At 34.3% G+C, this 26165-nt stretch overlaps 1 protein-coding gene across 1 annotated transcript; it reads left to right on the top strand.

Annotated features, from left to right (window-relative positions):
- Window positions 1–183: 183 nt before the first annotated feature.
- Window positions 184–20504, top strand: LOC127789311 (OVARIAN TUMOR DOMAIN-containing deubiquitinating enzyme 3). Its single transcript, XM_052318198.1, has 8 exons — window positions 184–285; window positions 375–534; window positions 2235–2322; window positions 3410–3473; window positions 12423–12528; window positions 12643–12697; window positions 19600–19653; window positions 20238–20504. The coding sequence occupies exons 1-8, from the start codon at window positions 264–266 to the stop codon at window positions 20367–20369; spliced, it is 681 nt and encodes a 226-aa protein (XP_052174158.1). The 5' UTR covers window positions 184–263; the 3' UTR covers window positions 20370–20504.
- Window positions 20505–26165: the final 5661 nt, after the last annotated feature.

Below are 26165 nucleotides of genomic sequence, written 5' to 3'. Positions count from 1 at the left end.
GACCAAATGTTATATTTATATGTTAGGCTTAATTTGATGTGCTTAACTAACACTTGTCAATATTCTATCACAATAAAAAAATATAAATAATTATTTTTAATAATCAAAATATTAAATCTTATCGTTTTACACGTACAAAAACAAACGTCAAGTTTCACCAGGGTGTTGAGCTTAAAAATAAAACCCAAAACAAACCCGTGAAAACGTTTTATCCGCTTGGGGCTGGTCGTTTCCTGCTCCGGCTTGTAGTTCGCGTAGACTTCATGGCGAACAAGCACTCCAACGGTAAGGCGGTCTCCATCGAGAGAAACGTTCAATCTATACATAGCATGTATATGAACTGTCAATTGCTTGCATTCGTTGTGTAAAAACAGAGACCGTGCTTGAGCAGCTGAAACATGGACTCGCCGAGTTCGAGCTCGTCTCTTCTCCCGTTGCTTCGGTGTCGACTCGCAAGATACGCACACTTTCCACTTCAACCCTGCTTCTTTGCGATAACGCCCATCGGTTCTTTGCCAGAATCGGCCCATCTCTGTGACTCCCTCTGCTTTTGCTATTTACATTTCTACTTTCTATTCCCCACTTGCAAACCCTTTCTTTGTAAAGATGATTTGGATTTATTGAAATGATAACTTTAGCCGATCCCACCTAGTGGGATTAAGGATTTTGATGCTCTTGTGGTCGAATTGACAATCATAGTGACTATGGAGAAATTAGAAGTCAAAATTCCTTGGTTCAGTTCGCTATTTCTCTTGTGCTCGTGAAAAGGACAATCCAATGCATCAATAGAGAAGCTTTTTGTGTTTCACACGCATGATGCCCGGGTGACAATGGGCGAATTTACCGTTGATCCGAGGCTATCATCATGCACTGATTAAATGATTTTCCATGCGTAGAGTTTACATTTGTCCATTTTCATAACAATATGCATGAAAGATAGGTTCCTAATTCCTAACATTTCTGAGACATACAACCAAATGGTCTTATAGTTGTCAATTAGACCTTCCCTTTTAGCTTTAAAGGGATTTTTCAATCACATAAAGTGCTAGACCCACTTATCCACTTAATCATTCTATTTCGATTCTATGAGTAACATCCTTCATAATATTTCATTCTTTTTGAGCAATCTGATCCAAAATATTGAAATTGATTTTTTTTTTGGATTACATGACCTCTCAATTTCATAATAACATCATCCATGGTTCTATTTTTACTAAACTTACATTTCACATACTCAGTGTTTGACCTACTTAATTTAAAACAGTTGCATTTATGTTATTTCTCTATAATTCAAGTTTACTAGTCATACTTCTTTTTGTCTCACCCACCAATAGAATATCATCTTCAAATAGGAAATATTAATGCACTTCTTCTTTGTGTGCTTTTTGAGTTCATCTATCACAAGAGCACAAGGTAAGGGCTTGACATAGATCCTTGATACAATCCATTTGTAATTGAAAAAAAATCTAAGCATCTCCTCTACAAGTTGTAACATATGTTTCTACTTGATGATACTTGTAACATATGTTTCTACTTGATGATACTTGTAACATATGTTTCTACTTGATGATACATGTCCTTATAAACCTGCATGTAAATAATATGAACTCATTTCTTCTCCAACATCTTACACAAGACTTATCTGGAAACTTTGCCATAGGTTTTTTCCAAGTCTATAAATTTTGTATGCTAATCTTTTTGTTTATCTCTTCACCTTTTCATTAGACTTCTTAGTAAAGTAGACAACGTCTATTGTTGACATATTAGACATAAAACCAATTGGCTTTTAAAGACCGTGGTTTCTCTCTTTAACCTTGTCAATTGCCCTCTACCAAACTTCATAGTGGTGGCTCATTAGCTTGATCCCTCTATAACTTTCACAATTTTAACATCTCCTTCATTTTTACAGATAGACACTGAAATCCTCTCTCCATTCGGTTGGCATCCTTTTTATTTGAAGATTACATTAAATAATTTTGTTACGCAAAAGATGTCCTGTTCTCCCATGCATTTTCATGCTTCTGTGAGGATGCTATCTGGTCCAAGTGGTTATATATGTGTGTAATATCTATTTTGATTAACGCTTGGATTAGAACTTATTTACACTACTAATAAATCCTTGAATCATAGTTGTCACTGGGGTCTTATTTACCCTATTACTGAATCCTTGAATCCAGATTGTCAACAGCCTCTCTCTCTCTCTCTCTCTCATTGCACCTTATTTCATATTCCAGGGATGGAGCTTCACCAGCAATGAAAAAAGTGGAACATTACTCAGTTCAGAAAGTCACGGGTGATGGACGCTGTCTGTTTCGTGCATTGGTAATGTTTAGTTTTTTTTCCTTCACGGCCTAATATTTGGATGGAACTTTCATGTTGCTATTCTGCATGCAGTAATTTTTCCCCCCTGTCCTCAAAAGCAATGAATGTTATGATGTGGTGTTCCTTCATTGTTAGAGGTTGAGGCATAAGCTGACTACCCTGACTGTAGTTAATTGTTATTAAAGCATTTATCAATTACATTGCAGCATTTACTAGTAGTGATTGGATCTCTTGATTGAAGAAATTGGAAACATAAAACAAATATTCTTATAATAGAGGGATAATACACAGGCACTGGACTCTTGTGTGCTTACTTTTTCTTTGCAATCGTGTTAGATGGTTTAGGACTAATGATTTCATCATGTAAAGGTTAATTTAATTACAACTGTATTCTTAAAACATTCACATGCACACAGAGAATGAATTCTTATCTGTTGCCAGGAACGACAATTGAAGTTACACTTTGATGGCATAGATCATGCAACATACCAACACACTCAGCTCACTTGAGTTGGTACTTAGTAGTTCTTTGGGAAGAAATGGCAAAACTATGTACTGTTCGCATAAAAAGACACAGGTTTTGACTTGGGTTACCACATTAGTATGGATCTAATGTACTTTTGTTATTGGCTCTGGGGAGGAAGGATATGCAAGGTTCCCAAGAATAATAAAGAAGTTAGAACTATGGGGTTGCAGATAGGTTGTCTTGAAGTGAATTTGTTCAGTAACCAGAGTGCATTAACTATCAAATGTCTAATTGTTCTGAATCTTCTGATCAATTAGTGCGCTCTCCTTAAGATCATTGTCCACATTTTATCATGTTGAATTAACTTCTATCTCTGAGTCCATCCCTGTTGTTGAGATGTTCATTTATGATGACTTTTTTTCCTTTTTTCCTTTTTGTTTTCCTGGGTGGTTTACATCAAATCCATCTAGGACCTCAATGGGTGCAAATCACTCTATTCTGCCCTTCTGGAAGTTTTTATCTGCTTAAACTAAACTTTGAATGATTATTTACAATAAATTTTGGAATGCAGCTATTCTCCAATGTTTTTATTAGTACTGCAATTCTGAGTTTATGAATCAGGTCAAAGGGATGGCTTTCAGCAAGGGAATCGCTCTTAACCCACAGAAAGAGAGAGAAGATGCGGGTATCCTCTGCAGTCATGCACATTTCACTTTTTACTTGTTCAATCCAGCTAAATCATCAATGATCTAATTATTATACACCTTCCAATTTGCACAGCTTGAATGGTTACTTTCTTATTAGTAGTCACACTGATGGAATCAACTTGAACTGCATTTTGAATCATGCCAGAATTGTCCAATAGAACTACATCTTTTTGTAAAAAGAACTTAAACATTGATATTGACCATGCATGTTGCTTTGTTGGCATTGGTAAAACTTTTGCATTTTTTAGATGCTTTTTACTTCTAGTGTTTAAGGTGTTACTCCTTGTCACAATAGGTCCCAAGCCTAGATAAAGGAGAAGCATTACTTTAGGTAGCTAATAGCTTACATATCATAAAAATCATCATGTTTTCTTCTCATGAATTCCAGACAAAATCATTTCATTAGGTGTAACCCTCTTAGCAATGTGTTGTATTGCTCAACTAAAGCAAATAATGGATTAGAGTTGCTACATTGGTGCCTAGATGTAGTGTTACATTTGCAAGGATTCTTGCATTTTTACAGACAAATGCTAGTAAGGAAGTTAGTTCCAACTTCCAAGATTAGAAGCTAAGGATTGAATCATGGAACATTGGAACCCGTAAAGAACTGAATAATACTTCCTTACTTTCATATGTACACCAACATGTCCTCTTCTAGAGGAGAAAAACGACAACATAAGGAAAACTACAACACATAAGAAGGGAAAAATACATGTATACATTCTTTGGAAAGTTTCCTAAATCTGAATTAGGAAAGTATCCTATTCCTGATTTAGAAACTTCTAAAAAAGCATTTTCTTTAACCAGTGTGACTTCTTCTTTTATGATCCTTCGGGAACCAACACTTTCCCTTAAGCTGGTGAATAAATATCTATCATTCCCAACTTGCCTATTAGGTCTTTAAATCTCTTAGTTGCCAGCCCCTTGGTTAACACATCATGATGCGGTCACCAATCAAGACTCGGTCCAAGGCCGACCCAACCAAACCGGAACAGTATCACCAAAATAGTAGTGCCATAATGTTATTTTAATACTTTTTAAGTTTTAGAATTCTACTTTATATTTCTACTTGATTTAGGATTCTATTTCATGTTTATACTTGATTTAGGATTCTACTTCATGTTTGATTAGGGTTTTATTTTTATTAAGATTCTAGTTGACTTTTATTTAGGATTTATTTCTATTAGAATTCTAGTTGGATTTTGTTTTCCAAATATTAGATAGATTTGGATTAGCCAAACACTATAAATATACCTAGGATCTAGAGTTTGTAATCAAGTTTTTCTTAATCAAATTTCAGCAACCTATTTGGGTTTTCTTAGCAAAACAGTCTTGTTTTTGCATCTTTTTGAAAGTCAAGATTCGGCCATTGAGGTTTGTTCTTTCAAGGGTTTATTTTGGTGTGTTTTCTTCACACTCGCGCTACACGCTACGTCAGGTGGTATCAGAGCAGTTCATCAACCAATCAAATGGCCAATCTTGAAAGTAACGGTAGCAACCAGCCTCGTGACGGTGATCGGGGGCTGCCCGCAGTTTGGAGAGCAATCGAAGAACAACGGGAAATAACTCGTACAATAGAGTAACAATTGGAGCGAATCCACAACCAATTGGGCGTTTTACAACGAGTTAAGGATAATCGGAACCAGACTAAAGGCGTGAATCAAGCCGGCTATGTCAAACCGGGAAGACCAGCCATTAATCCTGTCCTCATTAATCCTAGAAGACCAATGATGGATGATAGCGATGATGAGGATGATCTTGGTCGTATGATAGCCAACCTTAGTGGTAAAAAGGTTAGGAGGAATGTGCAACAACACAACCATTGGGGAAACAATGAGTATAAACTAAAGAATGGCTTTTCGATATGTTTGGAGCTTGATTTCGAAGATTATGTTGTCCCAGCAACCTCAACGTTTGCAAACTCAGGTCTGATTTATGTTGCTAACATGATAGAAACTCCAAGGCTATTGACTCATACTGGGGTATTTTCCAGTCCCGATGGCTCAAGCATTGCTTCGCAATCCAAGGATGGTGGCGTTTCTTTTGATCGACTTGCGACTGTAAAGGAGATGGAGGTCATGGTAGCAAATCCTTCTACAGTTTATTCAAGCTCTGACATGGTTGAATCGAAGGCAATAGGAACATATTCACCTTCGCGATTGCAAAAGCAAGATGATCACATGGGTCTCTTTGTGAATAGGGGTGTTGAATCCCCCAAGCTAGTTAACTCGGGTAGTGCAATTGCTTTCGATATTAATCTAAAATTAGATTCTAAAACTAAGAATGTTGTAGCAGCTACCACTATAGTTGATCAAGTGCCTGGACCAAATGATGATATAAGCATCAATATTTTAAGTGATGGAGAGACTGCTGGTAGTTATGGAATAAGCCTCTATTCGAAACAGTTGCAAAAGAATGCTTCTCCAAGCAAGAAAAATCTATGGATGAATTCGGAAGTTGTTGAGGAGTCAAAATCAAGAAAGCTGATGAAAGGAGGAGGACCTATGATAAGATCTACCAGATTAGAGAAGCGCTCAAGATGGAAGGTTCAACGTCCTCAATCTAACAGTAATAATACAATGGAGGCAGAGGGTAACAAACATGGTGATGGTTGGACCCATGCCAACGAAGATAGGGCTAAGAGGGGAAGGAATGTCTTTGCTTATGTTCCCTTAGCAGAAAAGTTCGAGCAGTTCAAGAAGATGTCAAACAGAAGTTGCATAAATAAGAAGTACAAGGCGACAGCTGACAAGCATAGGAAGCACAAGGTATTTGAGGTTAGAGATGAAGTTATGATATTCTTGAAGAAGGAACGGATTCCAGCAGGAAAGCAGAACAAGTTCAAGCTAAAGAAGTATGGTCCTTACGAGATTCCAAAGAAGACCAATGACAATGCTTATGTTATGGATTTGCCTAATCATATCGGTATTTCTAAACATTCAAAGTGGCTCATCTCTCTTCGTACTTATCGGATGTGGATTTGTCCAAACATGATCAAAATTCGAGGTCGAATTTTTTCTCAAGTGAAGGTGAATGATGCGGTCACCAATCAAGACTCGGTCTAAGGCCGACTCAACCAAACCGGAACAGTATCACCAAAATAGTAGTGCCATAATGTTATTTTAATACTTCTTAAGTTTTAGAATTTTACTTGATTTAGGATTCTACTTTATATTTCTACTTGATTTAGGATTCTATTTCATGTTTCTACTTGATTTAGGAATCTACTTCATGTTTGATTAGGGTTTTGTTTTTATTAAGATTCTAGTTGACTTTTATTTAGGATTTATTTCTATTAGAATTCTAGTTGGATTTTGTTTTCCAAATATTAGATGAATTTGGATTAGTCAAACACTATAAATATACCTAGGATCTAGAGTTTGTAATCAAGTTTTTCTTAATCAAATTTCAGCAACCTATTTGGGTTTTTTTAGCAAAACAGTATTGTTTTGCATCTTTTTGAAAGTCAAGTTTCGGCCATTGAAGTTTGTTCTTTCAAGGGTTTATTTTGGTGTGTTTTCTTCACACTCGCGCTACACGCTGCGTCCCATTAACCACTTGTTCTTCTGATGGAACATAGGGAATGTGAATTAGACCTGCATCCAACTTCTCCTTTATAAAGTACCGGTCTATTTCTATATGCTTTGTTATGTCATGTTGAACAGGATTATGAGCAATACTAATGGCTGACTGATTATCACAAAACAACTCAATTAAACCTGACCGGGGATAGCAGCTGGAGAGCTACTTGCTTATTACAGCTTGAGGAATGGGTAGGAGGCTGAGGAAAGGGAGTAGGAGTAGATGTGATAGGTTGAGGGATAGGCTAATCAATCTCTAATAGCTCACTAGAGCTTGTTGGTGCTGATCCTAAGTTAGGAAAGACATCACCAACACTTTGGTCACCATACTCCACAGTCTCCCCCTAGGGACTAACCTGAGAGGGGCCAAAAAAGGGTTTAGATTCCACAAATGTTACATGTTACATGTTTTGACACATAGAATTTCCTAGTGGATGGGTGATAATATTTGTAGTCTTTTTGAGTAGGAGAGTAACCAGGGAAGACACACCGAAGAGCTCTAGGGTCAACCTTATCTCGGTGATGTTTGGGAATGTGAACAAAGGACACACAACCAAACACCTTAAGAGGAAGATGAGTATGCAAACTCAGGTATATAAAATAGGAAGATAAGCATTGGAAAGGACTCTGGTGGTTAATATTTTAGAGGGTACTTGGTTAATCAAATAGGCTACTGTTAGGACTATTTCTCCCTAAAAATGCTTATGAACATGATGATGGTGGAGAAGGGCTCTAGCAACATTGAGGAGATGCCTCATCTTCCATTCAACTACTCCATTTTGTTATGGAGTATCTATGTAGGAAGATTCATGGACAATCCCTTCTTGTTGGAAAAACTGATGCAAGTGATGATTGAAATAATCTCTTGCATTATCAGTATGAAATTTCTGTGTAGGAGAGCCAAATTGAGTGGAAATCATTTTATAGAAATAGGGTAGGACAGTTCCAATAGCAGCTTTATCTTTTAACAAGAAGATTCAAGTCATTCGAGTACAATCATCTATAAAGGAAATAAACCATCTAGCCCTAGAACAGTTAGGTATCTTAGATGGTCCCCAAACATCAAAGTGAACTAAGGAAAAAGGTCTAGAAGACAATTTATTGCTAATTGGATAGGACACACAATGATGCTTAGAAATTACACAAACACATCACACTGAAAATTACTTGGATCTAGAGTCCTAAATAAGGTGGGAAACATGCTCTTTAACAAGGCAAAAGGAGGATGACCAAACCTATAATGATGCAGTCAAATGTTAGCAAGATCTGAGGTAGACTAGGATGAACAAACAACCTTTAGTTGACTCCCTAAGGACAATCACTCTCCCTCTTCAAGTAATAAAGCCTGTTCTATTCCTCAACATCACCAATCATCTTCCCCGTGTCCATGGCCCAAAATTCACACATATGAGGAGAAAAGATAACACGACAGTTCAAATCCTTAGTGAGCTGATGAACAAAAGCAAGATTAGTAGATAAGTTAGGTATATGAAGTACCTGTTTAATACGAAGAATGGGGCTAAGGTTGACCCTTGCCTTGTCCTGTGATACGAATCGAGGTTCCATTGGCTATGGTTATCTGTTTAGAGGTTTCCAGAGACTAAGTTTCAAAAACATGTCGGTCAGGGGTCATATGATTAGCATACATGAAGTGGACGGCAGTTCAGGTTCCTGAATTGGGACTTCTTGTATCTGTTCTTAAGGCTTGGACTGAGTGTTAGATGCAGGTTGTAAGGATGCAATAATAGGTTTTATGTGTTGAACAAAGGAAGGTAATGAGGGTGGAAACTCAAGAAGAAATAGGTCCTTGTCCTTTTCCTTATATCGAGGTCTCTCCCTAAAGATAATTCTGAACAAAATACTGATTTTATTCAGCAAATGTAACATCTATTGTTACAAAGAATTTTTTGGTTGGAGGATGAAAACAGTTATACCCCATTTGAGTATATGAATATCCCTCAAAAATACATCTAAGAGCTCTAGGATCAAGTTTTTCCCTTTGTTGAGAGTGTAAATGAACAAATGCTACACATCCAAATATTCTAGGTATAAGACCATTAGAGGTTGAAACTTGTGGTAAGAATTGAGACAACAGTAGGAGAGGACTTTGAGAATTTAGATTAGTTGATGGCAGTCGATTTATAAGATGAGTGAGTGACAATTAAGATAGCTTCCCCCCAATATTGTTTTGGAACATTCCTTTGAATAAGAGAGCTCTAGTGATAGTTAGAAGATGTCCATTCTTTCTTTCGGCCACCCCATTTTGCTGTGGAGTATTTACACAAAAGGACTCATGAATTATACCTCTTGCTTGGAAATAGGAGGTAAGGAATTGAAATAGTCCTTAGCATTATCAGATCAGATTTGTTTGATCTCAACAATGAATTGAGTTCTTACCATCTTGTGTAAAACAAGAAACATAGAACTCACTTTAGGTTTGGCCTTTAAAAGATAAATCCTGGTACGAGTACAATCATCAATAAATGACACAAACCATCGAGTCCCATTGATGTTAGGAATAGGAGATGGACCCCAAATGTCACTATGTATAAGAGCAAATGGAAAAAGGCTTCTTTTCATATTAATTGGAAAAGATGTTCTCTTATGTTTTGCAAATTCACATATGTCACACTGAAAGTCTTCTCCATCTAATCCTTTGAACAATAAAGGATACATTATCTGAAGAACATTAAAGCATAGATGTCCAAGACATAGGTGCTCATACAAGACATTGGAAAGAACTTAGCTACCTTATTCTCCTGTCCACTTTGTTCCTCAAGATAATAAAGACCTTTTTTCTCTTTAGCATGTCCAATCATCCTCCTTGTGTCTTACTCTTGAATTTCACAATGAGAGGGATGAAAAATCACCCTACAATTAGAATTTGTGATGAGTTTCTGAATTGAAACAAGGTTAGTAAATAACTTGAGTACATGGAAGGCATTTTTAAAGGTAAGAGATTCATTAATATAAATATCTCCTTGACCTGCTACCGTAGTGGTTGTACCATTAGCTATGGTAATCTATCTGCTGCTAGGACAGGGGGTATATGAAATAAATTTTGGGAGGAACATGTCATATGATCTGTGACCCCTGAATTAATGATCTAGGCACTTGAGAGAGTAGTATTTGAGGCATTTAGTGCATGAGAAAATGAAGAAATACCTGAAAAAATTAGGGTACAGGTACCTGATCCAATAAGTTTCTCTAGGAATCCAACTAGTTGTCTCAGTTTGATAATTTCTTCCTTGTTAAACTCAGTTGTCAATGATTATGAAGAATCCATTTCTCCAGCCTGTTGTGTGTTTGCCACATAGGTCTGCTCCTACCTCTTTTGCTTGCCCGATGTCCCTTTATTCTCAACTTGTGGTTATCCATGTAGCTTCTAGCATTTGTCTATAGTATGTCTAGGCTTTTTACAATATGTTCCACAACAGATCCTTGTTTGACTGAGACCCATCTGGGGTTCTTTTAGCCTCACTCCTTTGGTGTTCAATACTAGAATGTTGTATGGTCATCCTTCTTGTCATAAGTGCAGAATTTTCCATCGTAGGAGTCTCAAGCATGACTCCTCTCTTTCCTTCCTCAACGCGAACAATAGCTAGAGTCTCATTTAAGGATGGCAAGTCCTCTTACCCAAGTATCTGTACCCTCACTACATCAAACTCAATGTTTAGACTAGCAAGAAATTCATAAATCCTATCTTTTTTAACAAACCTTTTAGAAGAGTTGCATCGTCACTGCAAGTCATCTTGATACACTAGTAGTGGTTCATTTCCTGCCACAAAGTTTGCAGGAGATTGGAGTATTTAGTGATTGATCGGTTTTGTTGATGGTGAAGCATGTAACGACACTGTTTTACTGAGGAAGCTAGGCAGGAGGGTCAGCTGCAACCGCTACCATGTGGCAGCAGAGGGCAGCTTGGCAACGGCCCGATTGTCCTTCTCTCGATCATGCTGAACGTCTACTGATTATTCCTGTCCTTCACGCGTGGAATCTGGACCGTCGATGCTGCCTTTATCTGTTGCAATCCCAGCCATCCTTTTGCATCGTGCGATCCTTATTTAATGCACTGTGCATCTGGATATGAGATAGAGATTGAGAGAGAGAAGAAGCAAGGGCTCGAGGGTTTTCTCATTTGTGGTTGTTTTACACTCTCTGGCTCCTTCGTGTTCTTTTTTCTAGTTCAATAGGGTAAGCCTCTGATCTCTCTTTTATATGATTTTAAGGTGATTTTGTTAGTGAACCAGTCTGTGTAAATAGAGTGGTTGTGAGGCTTGTATGTTGTGAGTTTTTGTAAACCCTATTTTACTCCGATAGTGCAGTGAGCTTTCCTTTGCCGGAGCTCAACGTGGACGTAACCCTTTCCGGGTGAACCACAGTAAATCTCTCTGTGTTATTTTCTTTCCATCAGTTTTTGTATGTTTGCTGGTTGTGCTTTATATTTTCGATTGTGTCTCTGTTGTTGGGTCTAAAGGCTTATAGTGATACCAAAGTGTGTGTGCGCGATTTGCTCTCTGTTTGCGCAACAGGTTTCCTTGCTTTGTCGCTAAGATTTTTGTTTTAATCTCATAAATCTAGGTTGCATCTCGAATTTTAGAATAAGTTTGCTTGACTGCATCCCAAATTTCTTGAGTTGTATATATGAACATAACAATTTCACTTATTTCCAGAAGCATTGAATTCCATAACCAAAACATTACCATATAATCTTCTTCATCCCAAGCTTCAAACGTAGGGTCCCCTTGTTTAGGTCTAGTACCGAGTAGATGGCTTAGCTTGCCTCTCCCTTTCAGGAATGTACACACCAGTTGAGACCACTTTAAATAATTCTTTTCATTGAGCCCATAAGCTGCCTGGATGTTCTGCAATTCTCCAGTTGGGTTAGTGCTCTCGTTCTCCCTGCCAACAGTTGCTATAACTGGTGGTTCAGATGCACCACTCGATTCTGTTGGATTAGACATAGTGGTTCCTTATTTTTTTCTGTTTCTTTTTCTGGGTCCTCACTTGAAAACCTCTACAAGTGAATCAGGAACCAGTGAGCTAAGGTTCTGCAGGGTTTTACCATCTGTATCCTGTGAAATTGGGAGGTTTTCTTTAGCAGTTTGAATAAAGAATTACTTGTTTATTTCTTCTACCTTCTCTCTTGGTCCTTCTGCTCTATCTGGTTACTATATGAAGTAATAAATTTTGTTTTACATTCTCATTTGTGTATTTTATTTCCTTTATATGGAAAATCATTTTTGATCTTCTGAAAATGCCACCAAAAATGACTTATTTTCCAAGAGTTACATGGTTAGATTTTAAGATTACTATAGGGAACTCACAGAAGCTATGTAAATGCAGATGAACTTCGGATGGCTGTAAAAGAGGTCATTTGTGATAATGATAAAGAACGCCTCCAGTATGAAGAGGCGTTGGTTGCAATTACTGTTGAAGAGTCTCTGAAACGGTGAGGGCCTTACTTGGCTGTTTAGAGATGTTCTATTTGTTTTGGGAATTGTGATTCATGTTATTCCAAATTTCCAATTGAAGACTGTTCTCTTTTTTCAATTTCCTTGTGTAGTTACTGCCAACGGATTAGACGATCTGACTTCTGGGGAGGAGAATCAGAACTTCTGGTTAGTACAGTATTAACAAGACGTCTTGCTATTTTTGTTTGACTTTTCTTTCATTTTATATAAATCATTCTTTTTCCTGGTCTTCTCTTGTTCTTTTCCCTTGATATGGCTCTATGAACGGCCCACTTTAAAATGATGGATTATGATATTTGGATTGAGAATTCTTGAGTTGAGTTCTTCATCCTTGATATTGGATATCGTATATGCAAAATAGTATTTCTATTGGCATCTGCAATCTTTGTCATCCACACCCTTCTGTTTCTTTGAGGTTAAAAGTAGAAATGAGTTAAGAGCACACCTGGTTTGCCCTAGTTTTCTTTCTGAACCAAAGAAGTTTGTGGAAGAAAGGAAAATTCATCCATGCACATTATTGTTTGAGAGTTTTATGCACCTCTCCTGCTCTCTTCTTGTCCACATTTGACAAACATAGATGCAGAATCCAATGGATAATGTAGAAAGCAAATAGTATGACTTGAAGACATTCATGATTCATGAGGAAGTGGTATTGCCTTTGGGATTGACTCCAACATCAAGGAATTGTTTAATTGGTAAAATTACATGCACTAGGTGTCCAATGGGCTATGAAAACACATCTTGCTTTTATGATTCTAGCAAGTTTGTTGTTTCTTTCTTTTTGGTCTGTATTCTTTCTTCATTTTGATATGAAAATGTGGCAATTCTTATGCAAGTTATTATACACCCTCTACTCCTTCAAGATCTATCTTGGCTTTCCGTCACATAAAGCTCATCAGTCCTTGAGCCTACAAATTTGAAGTTTGGTTGCAGCAGTCTTATCACTTATCAGAAAGGACATATACATACAGTTTATGAGCAGTACCCTCAGTTTCAAATACTAGGCAGAGAAAAGTGCGCACTATTTCTAAGAACAGAAATGCAACAAAATACCAAGAATGTGGCTCAATTTGTTGGTGTCAGGATCGTCACATTCTGACAAGGAAAGTTGTCTGCTGATTGAGAGAACTAAGCAGAATTTAGGCAGAGTTAGGGAAGATTCAGCAATTGGAGAAGGAAAGCAGAAGGAGGTGAGATAGAAAGAGGAAGATCGAGAGACAGAATCAAAAGAGAGAAATTAGAGAGGGAAATCAGAGGACACGAGAGAGAAAGAACTCGGAAGAAGAGAAGCTGAGGGAGGGAAAGCAGTCAGATCCGAGAGGGAGAGAACATGGAGAGAGAAAATCAGAAGTCTGAATTTGATATTTCACATAATAATTTTTTTACAGCTCTAGTAGCTTTATATAGCTACTTCTTCTAGGTAGGTAATTCTGTTACAAAGTAAAACAGAAAATACAACAATAAAATACCAAAATAACTACTCCTAACTACTTCTCCTAAGAAATAATCAGCTACATTCAACCCTACTGTAAGCCAATACACCCATGGTCCTGACAGTTGGTTGATGGAGAACAATTTTCTGGATGTCCCATAATCTCTAATGCTGTGATACCTAGTTGGAGTCATAGTTTTTAAATCGAGATTCAATTTGTGAATTGATTCTATTTATTTTCTAATTAAGAATATGGAATCAAATCAAATCGTAAGACTCAATATATATATTTTAAACTAATAAATATAAAACTTCAATCGTAATATCATATTACTCAACAAAAAATTAATAAAGATTCATATACAGTATCTAATATCCTAAAAGTATATCTTTAAGTACTACATTAATAAATAAAAGCATATCAATTTTGAAGATCATCACCTTCTAAGTTCTAACTAATAATCCCTCAAGGTCAAAGTCATCATCAATATCATTTTCTCCTTCAACATTATCAAGTACAAGCATATCCTCTTGTTCTTATTCTTAATGTTCTTTATCTTCTTTCTCCTCAGCGTCAATCAATTTAATTCTTTCACATCAATGACTCCCATTTATTTTTCTATCAATGCTTAAGTTCTTGACGTGCATAAAGTATAAATATCATTAGAAGATGGATGGGCATTCAGATTTTGCTGATTTTATTTCTACATTTTGGTTTGATAAGAATAGATCAATTCACCTTTGATTCCTTCCAGTTTTCAATTCTTCTCTTGATTCAATTTGGGTTAGTTCAAAATTGTATGGAATGGCACAATTCAAATTGTGAATCGTGCAATTCTAACAACTATAGTTGGAGTGTAAGGTTTGCTTTCAGGGTAAACATGTATTTTTTGAACCTTAAAAGTGGGTGCATATAGGGAATGAGATATTATTATGTTTATTGAGTATTAATGAACCCAAATTCTCTATTAAAGCAAATTTGGCAGTCACCTAAAAATGAGTGTCCTTACCCAAAGAAAAAAAGTTTTGCTCAAACAGTCCTTGTTGATATTTTGAGATAACTTTGAACTGTAGTTATTAAAGCTGGATTGGTCATCAAACCAATCTGAGTACTATTTCACTGGTTGAACCAATAGTTCATAAATTCATATATTTCATATAATAAATTAACAATGCAATTGTTCACCATTGTTTAGGCTATATGAACACTAATTAAAATAATATAGAAAATATTAAAATAACATAAAAACATGAATTGCTAATAGAATGCTTCTATTTCATCCTTACAAAACTAATTAATAATAGGGTCTATAAGGTGAAAGCACAAGCGAGGCATTTTACTTCTAATGAGGTAGGGCATACACTGCAAGGCACTATCCATGAGTCCTAGAAATTTTGAGTTTTTAATATTTTAAAAAATAAAAATATCAGACATATATATAAGAAAATACTAGAAAATTCAGAAAAATATAGAAGTAAAGAAACATGACTAAATGGGTCTAAAATGAACACTTTACAAGGTCAAAAATGAGTAGTGCAATGCCTCACCCACTAACTTTTGGGTGATTTCATTAGATGTATGCCTCAAGCACCCAGAGCATAACAAGTGTGTATCAAGGGCTTGAGGCATAAATAATTCTCCTCAAGCATCTGGTGCTATGCTTCACTCACTAAAGGTGTTCATCTAAGTAGATTTTTGTGCTTTCCACAACTGCCTTGAGACAATTTTTGCTTGCATCACCCTGAGGCGTGCGAGTCTTATCCTAACTTTTCCTTTTAAAACACTAATTAAAAAAAAAAGGTTAACTTAAATGTTCAAGTGTCATTGTCACAATACATGTAAATGAAGTTTAGTATAAACTTTTAAGCAGGGCTATATGGTTGGATTCAAAATTTGAGATGGCCTTTAGCAAGGAGATTAGGGAGATGGTCTTTCCTAGTCTTGGTCGTTTCAACTTTCAATCTTCATTCTCTCTTTTTTGTTTGTTGTTTTTATTTTTTCTTCACAAAGACTAATTTACCTGATGGAGGATAGTAGGAAGAGAAGAAATTAAGAAGAATAATAAGGAGAAGACAAGAACCCGATAAAGAAAAGAGAAATTTCAAGAAGGGTAAATCAATATTATTCAATCTTTAAGTCTGCATAAAAGGTTACGTTGCTTATTTATAGGCAATCGAAGATAACCTATCTAAAGATAACAACTAATCACAATTTCATTATAATCTATAAAATCAAATATAACTCTATCTAAATAAAATTCAAACAAAATTGTATCATCTAAACAACTATGATAAATCAAAATAGGACTAAAATAAAACATAATCTAAATCTTATTTTAAAATCAAAATCAAACATATCTCCATCATTACCCACTATAAAAAAAATAAATCTTTAAAAATTGTGAGCTATTTAATACTTTTGAATAAAGATTAAAACCGGCTAGTTTATTTTGTTCTACTAGTTTGACCATTTCAACAAAGAACTGGTCTATACTATGTTTATATGCATCTCTCCAGGCTTTTTCTTGAATTGAACTGGTATGGTGATTGGTTTGTGGCCCAACTGGCCAACTTGATCTGGTTTTGATGACTATACTTTGAACTACCTATCATTTTTAATTGACTTGTAACTGATTCATGTCTTGTAATCCATGCCATTTGATTATACAAAAAAACTAAGGTGATGCTCTTAAACATTTCTTCCCTGCCTCTGAAAGGAGCCCAAAAGATCGCACTTCAACCATATCTATTCATCTCTAAATCTTCTGTAAAGTTCTTATACCACACGGTATGTTCAAGGGTTGGTGACCAAGTTCTCTTTGGTCTTATTTTTTTAACCTCTTTTGCTATAAACTTCTTCCATTCCATCCACTTGCCTCAATGGTGTATCTATTGCCCTTTTCTCACATGTTCAAATCATTTTAATTGCATTTCTTGCTCTCGCACCTTATTCTCATTAGGCGCCATTCCAACCTTTATTATAAGTTTTTAAAAAATTAATTTGATTTTAAAAACTTCTTTTAAAAAATACTATAGCTTCCGAACTATTTATAAATGCCACAAATTATTCCAAGTTAGCAAGCGCAATGGATTAGTGGTGAGTTTCATGCGATTGAAATGGCCAACAAGTTTCATAAGATCTCACTCCCTCTAGGAGCAAGTTTCATGTGACTAGCTGGCATCATTCCACCAAGGATGTTAACTTGGAAATATTTATAGCATTTTATAGATAGTTTGAAAATTGTTGTATTTTTTAAAATAAAATTTTCAATTGTAGTTTAAAAAAAAACTTATTATGTTATGGATATTATCGGATAATCTTAACTTCTCTTGCATTGTTGCACATCTATCCTAACATTCTCATTTCAATTACCCTCATATTTTATACTCATTTGTCCTTAACTATGTGACATTTTGACTTGAGCCACACAATAAAGACAATCTCACAACCATCCAATAAATCTTTTTTTTTTTTTCTGTTTTAACTTTAAAGGCATTTTAGGATCGCATAAAATGTTGAATGCATTTCTTGGTTTCAACTTTCTACCTTTATTCTGTGAGTAACATCATCAATAACATTTCCTTCATTTTGAACAATTGACCTGAAAATTTTAAACTTATCTTTTTAGGAGGGGTTAATTACCAAAAAAAATACAAATTTTAGTCATGGTATCTACTGTATAACGAACTTTAAAACACTTCACTAATTCAGTTGAACTCTTAACTTTATACCAGTCCTATAACACCACTAAAACTTACATAATTAATACTCTTTTGATGTACTAATTATTAATTTTTTCCCCTTTTTTCAAACTTGGCTGTGCACATAATGACCAACTCTAGTTAGGTACATGATCAAGTTTGAAAAATGGGAATAAAAAACAATAATTCATCCATCAAAGAGTATTAATTATTTAAATTTGGCCAAAATTAAAAAAAAATTCCTAAACTTTGCCTTGTGTATCAATTATATAATGAACTTTAGCTTTTATCAAAAATACCCTTGATCTTTCATAGCTGTAAAAATTAACACCACCAAATTCAAATTAAAAGGGCAACTTTCCATCCAATTTTTTTTTTTTACAAAAATTGATCAAATAATCCAAAATTAAAAAAAAAGCAAAAAGCAAAAGATTCGGTATTTTTTTGACAAATAAAAGATTTGGAAAATCATGTTCTTCCCCTCCTTGTAATGAAATGGAAATTATACAAGATGGGGAAGTTTTGATATTCTATATAAAATCCCATAACTTAAATAAGTCAATTTCTATTTCTAGACATATTTTGTCAATTCCTTTTCATTTGTATCTGTTGCAAATTCCTATTTGAGTAGAAAATTCTCTTTATTCCTCCATACGTATTTCATACATTCTATATAATATAGGGAGTTGGGGCAAATTTCATGCGATTCAGTAATCAGACTAGAAATTCCATTATCCCTAAATCATCTATCTAATTCAGTGAAGAATGAACTAATAATAGGATTTTTCGATAAATGGGAAATTAAAAATGCTCTGAGTTGGAAATGAAGGATTTTCCGCAATACCTTGGTTTAATCAGATACAGTTTGATTTTTCATATTTTTTTAAAATAAAAAAATCTAGAAAATCATGTACAAGATGGGGAAGAAGAACATAATTTTCTAGATTTTTTATTTTTTCAAAAAAATAAGATTCATTATTATTTTTAAAACTAAAAAAATCTAGAAAACGATGTTCTTCTTCCCCATCTTGTAATGGAATGGAAATTATACCATATGGGGAAGAAGAACATGAATTTGATGGGGAAGAAGAACATGAATTTTTCAGATTTTTATTTTTTTGGAAAAAATTAATTTGAATTTGACAGGGGAGAAGAACATTATTTTCCATCATGTAAATTTTTTTTATTAATGATCTTCCCCATCTTGTAATTAATGGAAATTATACAAGTTGGGGAAGAAGAACATGATTTTCTATATATTTTTTTATTTTGAATCTTATGCTCTCTCTTTTTTTCTCATTTTTTCTATTTGTTTGATGAGTTTTTGTAAAAGTAAAAAATTTAATTTCTGGATGGAAAGTTGATCTATTAATTTGAATTTGACGATATTATGTAATTAGTACAGTTATGAAAATTTAAATATATATTTGATAAAAGTTAAATAGATACACGGTACAAATTTAATAAATTTTTAGGAAATTTGGCCCTTTAAATTTTAATGGTGTTGTAGAATTGATACAAAATTGAAAGTTCAAATGTAAAATTGATAAAGTTTAAAGTTTATTGTATAAATAATACACTGATCAACATTTGGTCATTTTTGATAATTAACCCTTTTAGCAATAACTTCATCTTCAAGCAGAACACAATATCATCCACACTATTTTTATTAGACTTACATTCCATATCTTTGGTTTTCAACTTTGGCAACTCTGAAGCCTTTGGATTGTAAGGTGTCAAAATTAAAAAAAGAGAAAAGCCAAAAGATTAGGAAGGAAATTCCTTTATTTGGTTTCAATTTTTAACTTAGGGTGTTCTTGTGCATAACATATGGGAATACCTGTATTGTTGAGTTCAGCGTTCATGTTCTTGGTGAGTCTAATTTTATATGCTGACATGATCAAATTCCCTCTAGGTACTGTCGAAGTTGTGTTGCCAGCCAATCATTGTATATATACCAAAACATGAGGTAAGCTTGTAACGAAAGAAGTATTTTGTATTGATTTATGTAAGTGGTTACAAGTTTGAGACACTTACATAGCTTTTAGCTGCATTTTTAGTTTAGCTGCATTTTTAGTTTAATTCCCGAGCTCTTGTTGGTGCTAATACAAGGCTTTTTTGGTAACATGACTGATGCATGACCATTTCAGATATTAGCTGATTTGGTTCTCATCTTTTGTTCATTATAAATGCATGTGATTAATGAGTAACCTGTGATTGGTTGGAGTCATTTCATTTATTCATTGCAAACGCATACCAATGGGAAAACATTGTGTTAGCAAACATGTTCTTAAGGGGAAGGATGTGAAAGTGGCATGATACCACATTCAGAGAGGAACTTATTGTCTCTTGGATCTGAAGAAAGTCCTAGAACCTTTTGGGAGAGAGGGTTGTGCTTTTGCAAGGCAGCATGGTTTTTGGTAGAGTAATGTAGAATTCATGTATCTCACCTCACTTAGTGGGATTAAGGCTTTATAATTGAGTTTATGGATTATTTCTTGATTTGTTCTTTTCAACATCGGCCCAATCCACCTTTCTTTACTCAAACTGCAGCATACAAGAGGTGGATGGGGCTCTGGTTTTATCCCCATAGCAGAGTATGGAACAGAGTTTGGCAACGCAAAAGGTAGGAAAATTGTGAGGCTATTGTACAGTGGTAATAACCACTATGACTTACTTGTGTAGCCACTTCACTAATTGTTGAATTTTTGTGCCGGAGCTATGCATTAATGTAGTTTTTGTACCAAATGGCGTTTGTTAAAATGAGAAAAATAAGACTGTATTAAAATAAATTTGGAATACTTTCTCGATCAAGATATGAAATGGTCAACATAAGGTTAAGAAATATTCAAAATTTCTATAAGACTTTTTATTAAATTTTTTAGAATTCGTTGATAACTCTATTTTTTCTTTCCATAAGTTTGTTAATGCATATGATAAACATCACAAAAAGAGTTTTTTTTACTAAAATATCTCTATTATCAAATTCTTTTAAAATTGTTTGTTAACATCAACAAGTTATTTCAAGAATAAATATTATACTCTATTATAATAATGTAACAAAATCAACAATAGGCATATAAAATTGAAATATAAAATAAATATTTGAATTAAAAATTCAATGTTTAACGAAAGAAAAATTATAATATTATTGTAAATCAACTACGCAATAAAATTTTTAAATTAAAAATAATGGAAGTGTCAGAAAATAAGATTATTGAAAAGATTATTAAGATATCAAAAATAAAAATATTTCAGAAAAAATAGGTGTTTAGCAATCTCAAAAAAGAGAGGTAAAAGAGTTCAAAATAATATATTAGTAATGCAGGCAAACGTAGAACTCGGTTCTCAAAATTGAAGAACAATTAAAGCAAATAAAAGGAAAACAAATGTTAGAGATCAAATAGTATTTTCATAAGAAATTAAGCACACACAAAGAAAGAATAACCTGCCAAATAGCCATATCTCCTTCATAGGAAACCAAGTCAGTGTGGACAGAAAACACACACCCATACAAGATTCTAGGAATGTAACAACATACAATGTAGAGAATAAGATTTACAAAAAATAGACGAAGATTGCAAAAGAGGCAACTATTAACAACAAAGAAAATAAAAGAAGATGAAAAAGATCTGAACATGTATATTCCTCTGTTATTTCTGTGGAATGGTGAAGATAAAAGGAAGATGAATAGTGAAGAACAATTGAAAATAAAAGAAAAAGAAGATGAACGTGAATGATGTTTCAAGTTGAGGTTTTATGTAAAGGTATATGTGTAATTTATGTTTATATCTAAAATATCAGATAAAATTATTTAGAGGAGGGCTAGATAAATTTATTTGTAAAAGGTAAAATAACAAATCATGTGATAGTTTTTTCAGAAATGATCAGATAAATTTAACAAACACGTTAAAAAAGACAGAATTCATGATGCTTTCCTTATCTTAGCTTTTTCACCACATATCTTGATTAATAAACGCTCCTAAGAAAATTACATTTCAAACTAGATGGAGTGTTCTTGTAATTAGGCCTAATCTAATGGGTGTAGATGTGTTTTATCCATACTTTTGTAATTTTTGTTTATTTGTAAAGAGATCCCTTGTAATTTTCTTTTTTTATAAGCCCTCGTTAAGTAAAAAGCTCCTATTGCAACTTTGAGAGTATTTCAAATTTTGTCTAGATCATTTTGATTTACTTTAATTTTTAATAATTCAAATAACAAGAAGGATGATTCATGTTTTACTTAATTGAAATAGTTAAAGAATTATTCCAAACCTATGTCAAGATATTGACAATGATTCTCAAACATCACACAATATAATATGAAATAATGAGAAAATGGGTCTGTGCAAAAGAAAAAAAACCATTGAGATATTCAAAGACATTTTTAAAAAATAAGAAATTTCTTTACATATAACTCAAGAGAAATTATATTTGCAGCCATAGTTTTTGTTCTTCACGGTCACTTTTCAATATATCTAAAATAACCTCAAATGAAAATTCAATTTTACCTTCTATATTCTTCAATTCTCAACCATGTAACGCCCTGCTTTTTTTGAGTATTAAATAACTTAGAAATTTCAAGAATATTTTTTTTTCAATATAAATCATTTCCCGACAATCCCATTTTACCTTCTCAGCATACCAAAATAAGAATCAATAAGATAAGACAGGTAATCGCCACATATGCGGAAGCTTAAAATTGAAACCTAATATGGTACATAACTGAATTCACTTAATCATAACATAAAAATATGTACAATCATATCATCAAATACTTAAATACATGGAGATTTAACATCAAGAGATAACAACTAAGTATCTCAAATGATACAATCTAATGATACCTTAAAAATACATTAAACCATAACAATTATACATGATCATCAATATAATAATATATCCTGAATCCTCGTGAGGAAGTAAATACCGGGAACACTTGCCAAACCCATCGGCCACGTCATCACATGCCGTTTCGTCTTAATCATCTCCTTACCATATCTACAAATCCTAACGGGAACGTTTGAATGTTTCAGGGACATAACCTGATTAGAAGAAGAATCTTCTAGTGAGGGTTTAGAAACATGATATATGAATACATGATGCAATAATATAAACAATCATATGCCATAGTGTAACTTTCCTGGCTCGCTAGCCTGGCACGGAATCCTAGGCAGAATCTCGACCTGCTTTCAGGATAATCTTAACGTTGTTCCATCATTTGCCCTTGAAAAATTACAGCTACACTATCGGGGCGACATCCCAATCCCATGCACGAATATCAATATCCAATAATATCGTGCCATGCAAAACTCAAACTTTCCATGCAATATGACAAAATGATCATAATTTAAATAAATATCAAGCATAATGAAGCAAACATGTCATATATGGGTTCTCGGAATAAAACCATTCACCTTATCACGAAGTTCGAAATACCTCGAAAAATGTGAATCACCTTGGTTTGCGTGATCCTTGGCCAAATCACTTCCTAGCCAATCATTTCCAAGAAAAAATCAATAATCTAATTTTTCTACACTTTTTCTTGTTTTTTCTCTATCTTTCATAGTCATAAATTCTTCCAAAATTCAAAATAAATACCTAATCAAGTAATTTATTGAATTAGTCTTTATGAAAATTCCTAAAATAACATTTCTAACCTCCATAAATTTTTTGGGAATTTTTTGAAACCTCTTCCTATTTTTTTCAAATTAACTTTCCTTTCAAAAATTAAAAATAATTATTTTATCATGCAATTTCCCAACTAAAAATTCATACAAGCAAACTATTGCTTTTTCCTGTATTTCTGGACATTTTTTCATAATTTTATCCATTTTATTTCTATTTTTACTCTATTTTCCTTTATTTGCATCATTTAAAAATAATAAAAATTACCTCCAGTCATCTTCTTCGGCGCCGACACATCGGAAAATTAAACTGACAATACCAGAAGATAGCCTATCTTGAATCGATCACCCTAGCTAAATTTGAGCTTGAAACAACACCCGAAAGACCTCATTTCAAGCAAAAATTAGTCCGGCTCCGGCGATATTCGATTTTTCCGGCGACGCTCCGATCACCCCTTGTATGAACTCCAAAATTCCTAAAAATTTTCAAAAATGATCATCACCTCATGGGCAACAAAAGCCATATGGTTTGGTGCCTCAATTTGTTCAATAACAATGTCGATTTGAAGCTCAAATATTGCAAAATTCTAGGCCACCATATCCTCTATTTATAACCAAATTCGAACCCTAAGACGACATATCTCGAGCAACCCAATGCCTCTGATGTCTCCTCTTGCCCTTAATGAGGCTAAAACCCACCGAAAGTTGCCTCAAAAATTGATATACAGTGGGTAAAAATCTAGTTTTTTTCGGCTGAAAATTTGGCCATTTTTTACCAAGCCAAGGCTGATTGTTGGCCTAGGCTCGACCCAAGAGCATCCTAGGCTACTTTTTTAGAGTATTTTGCCACCGAATTCGATGATGGGAGGTGGTGGAGGAAGTTTGGTCGGCCATGGCAGAATTGCTCTTTGTGCAATTTTGCAAAATTGCACTTCGACCTCAACTTCTTCCCATTTTGAACTTTTGGTCCTTTCCTTGAAGCCCCTGAGCTTTCCAATAGTGCTATTGCAACCTACAAGTTCTATACTTTCCATTGCATCCCCGAAAATTCCGAAAAAATGTCATTTCGACCTCTCTCTAGTAAAATTAAGAAATTGCACTTAGGACCGAATCTTCATTTTGGCCGTAAACCCTTTCGTTTCTTCTTGAAACCAATGAAGGGTTGTCTTACGTACATAATATGATCCCCCTCAAGGTTTCGTGGACTTCCCGAAAGTCTTCTACGATAATTCGATTTTGCAACCTAAATTGCAGCTATATTTTAGCTGTACCGAAAACCGTTCCTAATCTCATTTATTTTGATGTCATAAATCATTTCTCGAAATACTCATCATGGCCATATCATTTTTCTTTGAAATTTCGGCTCCAGGGCATTCCCTGCAGTCGATTCGGTCAATTTTTCGAGCTATTTAGATACCAATCTTCCCCGAAATTTCGTTTTTTTAATAAAACGCTTACTTTCAAATAATCCTAATTTCTTGGATATTAAAGCCGCTTTCTCGGGCGCGTTATAAATTCGGACAATTCTGGGACAATAAATTTTTTCTTCAAAAACTAATGCTAAACCATATCATATTTGTCCCAAAATTTTCAAATATTTTCTCGAAAGATAATTATTATACATATCAAATGCGGAAGCAAGGATCGAACCTGATATCTTAACATTAATCAAAATTTAGTTCTTACATCATTGCTCCTCAACATAACTTAATACAAATCATAAGTTCTCAACTAACATTAACCCTAAATGAGGTTATACATCATGATTCCTAAAAAATGTTCAGAATTCAAAGTAGCATAACTTAAATACATATGCTACATAACATATATTCTATTCATCATGCATTTTACTTAGTACCATTTCATGCCTCATTCATCCTCGTATCTGTTACAATCTCCATCGAGAATGTTTGAATATTTCAGGGATAAAGCCCAAGTTAAATGATGAATCATCTAAGTAAGGGTACAATAAACACATTTTGTGTATGAATGCAAAATGCAAAACGTCATTTCCATATCATTTTGATTTGAATTGACCGCACCCAACTGTTGCTCCCCATTTTTACAGCCCCAAACCGAGGTGTATGGGTGCACCCTTAGTAGAGCAGCGGTGCTAGTCCATATCTCAAACCCAACATGCGATGCATGATCAATAATATCATTGTTCACCCATGATATCTACATGGTATATTCACATCAAGGCATGACAACATAATAAAATCATTTACTTAAAATCGGGTTTTGGGTTGAACCACTTACAAACCAAGCATTTTTCATAAAACTAAATCTGGTTAGGAAGTACCACTTACCTTTTCAAGCTTATCAGGCTACCTCGATATTCGAGTCTTGCCTTAAAATACGTGCATCGCCTCAATTTGGGTGCCAACCTCAAAATTTGCACAAGTCATTTCAGCTTTAAGCTTCAAAGCATCTTAATCACCATATTTATTTAAATAATCATTAAAATCTATTTTTTCATAATTTCTTGTATTTTCTTCTCTGTTTCTTCATATTTTTCTCAATAAATCCAAACTAAATATTTTTTCAAATATTTCACTATGGCAATTCATAAAATAATATTCTTGAATTTATGAAATTTTCTAAGAAATTTTACTTACCTTAACTTAGCTTCTTAGGCTTCCTCAGTATGCGTACCATATCCTCGAAATGCGTGCCCGAACCGTTTTCTTGTCCAAAATTTCTGGAATATTAATAAATATTCAAATCCTATTTTTTCAAAAATTTTCCACATTTTCTCTATTTTTCTCCATTTTCTTTCCTTTTCTTTTTTTTTCTTCTTCTTCTTCTTCTCCTCCTTCTTCTTCCTCTGCAACTTCCACGCATAGCACGCACC

This window comes from Diospyros lotus, chromosome 13 (genome assembly GCF_014633365.1).
Source record: "Diospyros lotus cultivar Yz01 chromosome 13, ASM1463336v1, whole genome shotgun sequence".
Lineage (NCBI taxonomy): Eukaryota > Viridiplantae > Streptophyta > Magnoliopsida > Ericales > Ebenaceae > Diospyros > Diospyros lotus.
Note: the sequence above shows the minus strand (reverse complement) of the source record. Positions and strands in the feature narration are given on the sequence as shown.

Coding starts and splice junctions, on each gene's coding strand:
- LOC127789311 (XM_052318198.1), top strand. CDS start 264: ATGGCGAACAAGCACTCCAACG. Junction 535..2,234: donor GCCAGAATCGGCCCATCTCT/GTGACTCCCTCT, acceptor TTCATATTCCAG/GGATGGAGCTTCACCAGCAA. Junction 12,698..19,599: donor GAGGAGAATCAGAACTTCTG/GTTAGTACAGTA, acceptor AATTCCCTCTAG/GTACTGTCGAAGTTGTGTTG.